The following is a 7423-nucleotide window of genomic DNA, read 5'->3' on the forward strand; positions in this document are numbered from 1 at the left end:
GAGGCTCTTTCCCGTTACATATTATAGCACTGTGGTTCCACCTTAATTGCCATAGCAACATCCTATGGGATTCTGGCACTTGTGGTTTATGTTGTTGTGTGACTGTATGTTGTTTCTGATTTAACAGTGGCCCTAAAGTAAACTTGTCATGGATGTTTCTTGGCAAGATTTGTTCTGAGGAGGGTCCAACATCGCTCTCCTCTGCAACTGAGAAAGTGGGTCATCTAGTGGGTTTCTATGGCCAAGCAAGGATTTCAGTCCTTATTGCCCAACACACAAACCACTACACCACCTGAGTCTCATTTGTAGTTTAGTGAGTGGCATTCCCAGCATGTGGGCTCGATTGCCTCACAAAGCTATAGACTCCTGGATTCCTTTCAATGTAGCAATGGCAGCTAAAGTGGAATCATAGTACTTTAACTGTGTTGTAGGAAAGGGCTCTTCTTCTAGTATTAAAAGGGAGCTGAGGGATATTTTTGACTTCTCAATTTCTGAGAAATGGCATACACAATCCATTTTTATTGGATCACTTTTTGCTAGAGCAGGGGTGGGGAATGCATGGGACTCTACATATTGCTAGACTACAATCCTCACCACTGGCTATGACTCCTAGGGGTACAGAAACTGTAGTCCAACAGCTAGAGGTACATACATTTCGCATTCCTAAGACGGACATCCCTTGCAGGTTTTAAAATTTCAAAGATTTTTAATAGCTTCTGGTCTAAAACACGCTGGATAAATAATCCACTTTGAGATTGCTTTAACTGCTCTGGCTCAATGCTAGGGAATTCTGGGAACTGTAGTTTTGTGAGACATTTAGCCTTCTCTGTCAAAGAGTTCATGTGCCACAATAAACTACAATTCTCAGGATTCCCAAGCAATGAGCCAGGGCAGTTAAAGTGGTCTCAAACTGGATTATTTCTGCAGTGTATTTTGGACCCCTGTTTTAAAAAACTCTTCTTATTTTGATCTGTATTTGGAATAAAAATTACATCAGTATTAAATGACTTTGTACCAGTAATTAGCTGAAGATGCTAGAACTGCAGTGCCACCCACAGAGCTTCCTCATTCATTTCCATAGCATTTCTGTGTTTACAGAGCTGTTCCACTATTGGCATGAATGCAACAGCTGACATATTATTCACCATGTGTATGAAAATCAGAGTTTGGAAATGTTACCTTTCAAACTACAACTCCTGGGATCCCCAGCCAATATGGGTATGGGAGGATTCTGAGAGTTGTAGCCCCTTTCTGATAGCCAAAAATATTAAATTTCAGCACGTCCATATTCTAATCAAAGCATACATGTAGGTCTTAGCATCCCCAGAATGACCTCCTGAAGAAGGAGAGCCCCATCTATTTTTAATGGCCCACTCCATTTAATTATTGTAGAGCAAGCTATTGATGTGTGTTTTTTTTAACTGTTGCATTTTGTATTAATTTTATTGCTGGAAGGGTTCAGGGTATAATGTATTTTTATTGTATTTTGTAATTTTATTTATGTTGTAATCCCACCTCAATCTGCAGGGAGAGGCGGGAAATATAAATAAACATTATTATTATTATTATTATTATTATTATTATTATTTCAAGAAAATCTGGAGGAATCAAAAGTTGCCCAATCTCCATTCCATTGAAGTTTTATTTATTTCAATATAAATCATTTATAGCCTGCCTTTTGGCTATCAGAAAGGATCAAGGGTAGCTTACAGTACTAACAAGAAACTGGATCATGTACTGATAGTGGACCATTTACTGATTAGTCTATAACCTTCTTTTCTTTTATGTTCTTCCTTCGGAAGAATTAGTAATACAATTTTGAACAGGATTTCCGTATTTTGACTGTGGTATGCCTTCAAGTTGATTCTTTGTCGTACAGTGTCTTTTCCATCTGCTTTAGCTTTCTTTTAGATCACTTTGTTACCACAATATCACTCCCAAAGAGGAAACAGTGTGTTGTCACCATTATATAGGAAATTTGAGTGCTTTTTCTTGACAAAGAAATATTAACAGCCAGCCATTTCATATAGCAGTAAGTATTCTCAAGGTGTTTCTGCGTGATTGTCACATTTCATTCATTCAGCCCTTAACAGGAACTGATGAAACCTGTACAGAGTAACCTCAGCCATCACAAAATTCAGTTCTAACTACAGTCAGTAAGTGTAAACATCACTCCTTTGTGATCAAACACATGTGAAGCTTGTAAATAGCAGACTCACAATTCAGAAAACATAGTGTCACATAAACTTGTAAGGTATTATATGCTTCAGTTTCTTGATGCATTGAAAGTTCACAGATTTCACTCAACTGCTTGATTATTAATGTGTAAAAAAAAATCACATGGCAACTGCAGAAACTTCTGTTGACTATGGCTTGTACACATTGGATGTGGGCATGGCAGAGTAGACATGTCAGCAAGTAATGCATATGGTAATCTGTGTGCAATTTGCACTTTTTCCCTACACTAAAATGCGTTGTATATAGGAAATTCGTTCTGTTTGAAGCTGTTCTAAAGTAAATGCCATTAGCATCAGTATACAGTGGTGCCCCGGGATACGAATTGATCGCGTTACGAAATTTCCGGGATACGAAAAAGTTACATTGGAAAAAACTGTTCCGGGTTACGATGTTTTTTTCGGGTTACGAATTTTTTTCGGCGCGAAATTCAAACCGCAAAGCGCGGCTAGCGGCTTTCCAGCGCTAACGGAAAGCCTTTTCGGGTTGCGAAATTACTCGGGTTACGAACGGAGCGGCGGAACGAATTAATTTCGTAACCCGAGGGACTACTATATTTGAAAGCAAAGTATCAGTTATCAAAGTATTTCCCAGTAATAGTTTAAATAAAATTCCTGTTTGTTATGTATATATCTGTTTTTTTAAATCACATTGTAAGCAAAATTGTTAAGTAACTTAACATTACTGTTATATAAAATTCCCATAATAAAATTCTGAACAAGTGCACTGAAAACAGATAAGCCTTTATCTTCTGAAACCTGCATACTTGGACATCACACTTGCAAAATTAACTTCTCTCAAGATTCCACAAGAAAGTTAAGCATGAGTTTGAATGCCTCATGTTGAAATGAATTTGAAATGCTCAAATTTTGTTGAATTGCATCAATTGCAAGAAGTAATAAAACTGTATCCATTGTGAGACATGTCCATGTATGTCTTCTACAGTTCTAGCAGTAGAATGTGATAAATAGATGAATCCTATGAGAACTTTCCGGGAAGGGATAAAACAAAAATTATGCACATTTTTAGCATGATTGGGGAGTGGGGGGGGGAATAATTTTCACTTCCAAGATGGCAAATGTCGCTTTCTAATTATTTGTACTTTGTACTATTATTCTCCCAAAAGCAGCAGGAAAGAAGAAGAAAAAATGAAAAGACTAGAAGAAAGGGAAAGGAGGGGAAAGACCAATGCTTTGGAAGGATTTGTTCTGTCCTATATGCTGGCCCTTTTGTCGCTCAGCCTACTTTAGACTTAGTAATTAAAATTCTGATCAGGATTGACAACAGCCAATTAAGTGTCAGAAGAACAATCTGATAGACACTTCCTTCTGGGTCTATAGGCATTTTTAGATAAGTTTCATCTGTCATATCTGATTGTAAGAGATCATTTTCTCTGCTCATAACTGCCTGCATAAAAATCAATGCTTTTTTTCAAAAATTCACCCAGGACTCAAAGGGAACATGAGGTTTCCTGTATGGGCATTGCCCAAAGTACATTTATCAATCTGGAATAATCTGTGAGGCTCTCTCAACATTGTTATACTGCTACCATTTCAAAGGGATGGGAGTGTGGTCCAATTACACAGCTACTGTGATCTTGCCATCTCCCTAAAAACTGACACTGTTGTAGGTACCTAATTTACAACAGATCTGTCTCTTTTATGGGTGGAAGGCTATCTGTGGGCATGCTAGTAGACTGTTCTCTGCTTTCAGTGCTCCTTGCTAGTCATACTGACGATAGCACCTCGTTGGTTGGGTCTCGTCCCTTCTTATCTTCGCCCCTCTCTAGGTCAATGACATGGACAATTCCAGGCTTTAGGAGCAAATCATCAGTCTCTACGTGGCTCCTGGTGTCTTCTACTTCAATGTACTTCCCTTTGGACTGCTGGTTTGTTTTACTAAAAGCTTCTTTGAATCGGCGCTTGAACTCAGCATCAGGACAATAGACGTATTCATAGAGGGCACCTGCAAGAACTGCTCCTATAATTGGACCCACCCAGTATATCTGTACAAAATGGAAAGAGAGAGAGAGGAAAAATGCAGCTAAGCACAGATGAGGAGCAATGTTTCAGAGAATCAGCAGGCTCTAAAAAGCATTTTGCATTTTCCCTGGAACAGCATAGTTAGCACGTACTTCCTCCCATGATACTGAACTGAAATATGGAACTTAACAAGTTCATGTCATAGCCACAGTGCTCTTTCAAAGAGGACAGGCATCATGGGCACATTATGTGAATGCCTAAGTACCGTCAAACTTCACAGACTGAAGCTTTGTGATTTCTTGTAGTGCCATGTCTGGGCAGGCTGGTAAAAACACACAAAAAACATCCTATGATATATCACACCTTACATCAAAGAAATATATATTGAGTGAATCATTGTGATCATCATCATCCCACCTTTCACCCAAGATTGGAACTTAGGGGGGAAAAAAAGAAACCCCAATCTAAAACATACAAAGGCCCTGTTCCCACTTCCTGGAAATTCCGTTTCCTGAACCGATTCCTGAAACCAGTTCAGAAAAAACATAGTTCCACTATGTTTGTGCCAGTTTCAGGAATCCGTTCAGGAATCGGCAAGTGGTAGGGGACAGCTTGTTGGCCCGGCCTGTCACTGGCCTTTCCTGGCCTCAAAATCCCCGGCCCAGCCTCCTTATCGACTTCTTTGACTGCTGAGCAGCTTCCCTGCAACCTTTTTTTAAATTTCCCGAGGCTGGAAGGAGGTCACAGAGAAGACGGGGGAAGCTGGGAAGGAGGTTGCAAGGCTTCCGGCTTCTCTGCAACCTCCGTCCCAGCTTCCCTGGCAATGGGAAATTTTTAAAAAGGTGTAAGGAAGCCAGTCAGGGGCCAAAGAAGGCAGTAAGGAGGTTGGGCCGGGGATTTTGAAGTCAGGAGAGGCCAATGATGGGCCGGGCCATGCCAGCTGCCCCCCTGGCTGGGATGCCAGTGGGAACTAGGGTGGATTTGATTCAGATTTGAACCCATCTGCTTCCCACGTGGACTGAATTGATTTATTTCCAAATAAACCGATTCAGCCCAAAAAACACCCTATTTTACCTACGTCTTTTTGATGGGGGTAAAATGGGTAAAAATGATCAAATAGCACCCCCCCCTTTCTAAATTGATTTCTAAAATCGGATTCAGTGGGAACCATGCCCATTTAACCCAGATCCCGATCTTGATTTAAACGTAGTGGGAACACTGTCAAAAAGTGAACATTAAAATGGAATTAAACTATTCACAATATTAGAACAACTTAAACATACACTTAAAAAGATAAAAGGCAATTAAAAATATAAAAAACAAAAAACAAAAGAAAAACTGGTGCAGTTTAAAACAAAAAGTTCCCCCTTAAACATCATTGTTGTTAACTGCTCTTGAGTTGACTTTCAGTTCATGGTGACCCTGTGGATGACATCTTTAAAATCCAAGTCCTCAACCTCTCTGTTCAGGTCCTGCAGAACCAGTCCATTATCCTTCCTGATCAAGTCTAACCATCTGGCATCTGGTATGTGATCTTCCTCTCTTTCTACTGCCCCCCCAACCTTTCCTAGCTTTTCTAATGATTCATCTTCCCTCATGATCTGGCCATAGTACAACAGCCTCAATTTAGTCATGTTGGCTCCCACAGAGATTTCAGGCTTGATCTGTTCCAGACCCATTTGTCTTCTTGGTCGTCCATGGTATTCTCAGTACTTTTCTCCAGCACCACATCTAAATGAGGATTTTCTTCTAACTGGCTTTTTTCACTGTCCAGCAATCACATGCACATGATGATGGGGAATCCAATGGCTTGGCCTTTGGATCAATATTTGAAGCAAGGTATGGGAACTCTTTGGCTATTTCAATTTTCTCATATTCTAGGATGAATTCTTGTAGATCTTCCATGGTTATTAAAGGCCATTCTTTAAAAACATTCTATTTTAAAACCCTGCCAGAATAAAACAGTCCTTGTCTAATGTCAGGACAGTGAAATGAGGACCATCTGGTCTCCATTGGAAGAGAATTCAAGTTACAAGGACAGCCACTAAAAGAGCCCTGTTTTGCATCCCCATCAGCCTTGACTGAGATAGTGGTGGAACTGAGAGAAGGGTTTTGCCTGAGGATCTTGGTGCCCAGAAAGGCTGATATGAGGAGAGACAGAATTCCAGATAGCCTAGACCTAAGTACTTACTTGAATTATAATTGGATTCTGGTTGTTTATTACCTGCCTTGCATTGTCCTTCTTTTTAAATCAGTCTACGGGGCCATTCAGACTACATTAAAAACCGGGTTTGAAATCAATTCTTCCATGTGAAGTTCATATTGGGCCCGATTCCATCACAATCCATGTCGGGGCTTGCACAAGGAAATGCCCCTTACCCCAGGGTATCCAGAATTGGGCTAAAATCCATCTTTTCTCAAAAGACACAGGTTGTGCGAAATTTGAACTTGCCCTCGATCATGATTGGGGCAAATTTAGTGAGGGATTAGGGCCAGGGGGCGGCAGTGGTCAGAGCATTCCCTTCCATCATCAGAAGTGGAGGAGGAGGAGGAGGAGGAAAGAGCTGAAAAAGGGGAATCTGGATGCAAAGGGTGACAGGAGGAAAGGGGGAAATCAGGGGTGACTTTTGGGCTGCAGAGGGCTGTCAAAGAGAAGTGGGGGGTGGAGAAAGTGATGGAGGAGGAGGAGGAGGAGGAGGAGGAGGAGGAGGAGGAGGAGGAGGAAGGGGCCGTGGGAGGAAGGGAGCCATGGAGGGGATCCTAAAATGGAGCAGGAGGAGGATGAGGATGAGGATGAAGGAGCTGGGGGAAAGGGTCAATGGACATCCCTGAGGAAGGAGAGGGTCTGAAGGAAGGAGGAGGAGGAGGAGGATTTCCAGGGGGAATTGGGTTGCCGGGCTACTCTGGGGCATGTAGGGAAATCAGGCTGCTTGTTCTACTTTCATTTCCTCTTACTCCTGGATTATTGTCAGAGGGAGGTAGGAGGTGGTGGAGAAAGCTCAAAGGGAGGTGAAGGTCGGAAGGAAGGAGGATTGCCCAGGGAAGTAGGGCTGTGAGTCCAAGCTGGAGGATGTAGGGAAATCAGCCTCTTTTGACAATTTATGTACATTATTTTTTGGGTGCTTGCTTGTTCTACTTTCCTCTTGCTCCTGGATTATTATTATTATTATTATTATTATTATTATTATTATTATTATTATTATTTG

At 41.1% G+C, this 7423-nt stretch overlaps 1 protein-coding gene across 1 annotated transcript in view; it reads right to left on the reverse strand.

Annotated features, from left to right (window-relative positions):
• Positions 1 to 2718: 2718 nt before the first annotated feature.
• Positions 2719 to 7423, reverse strand: part of LOC121917446 (aquaporin-4-like) — a 23814-nt gene continuing 19109 nt past the window's right edge. Inside the window, exon 5 of the mRNA XM_042443427.1 lies at positions 2719 to 4240. Coding sequence (XP_042299361.1) covers positions 3962 to 4240 — 279 coding nt within the window. The 3' untranslated portion in view covers positions 2719 to 3961. The remainder of the gene's footprint in view (positions 4241 to 7423) is intronic.

This window comes from Sceloporus undulatus, unplaced genomic scaffold, assembly GCF_019175285.1.
Source record: "Sceloporus undulatus isolate JIND9_A2432 ecotype Alabama unplaced genomic scaffold, SceUnd_v1.1 scaffold_18, whole genome shotgun sequence".
Classification (NCBI taxonomy): Eukaryota; Metazoa; Chordata; class Lepidosauria; order Squamata; family Phrynosomatidae; genus Sceloporus; species Sceloporus undulatus.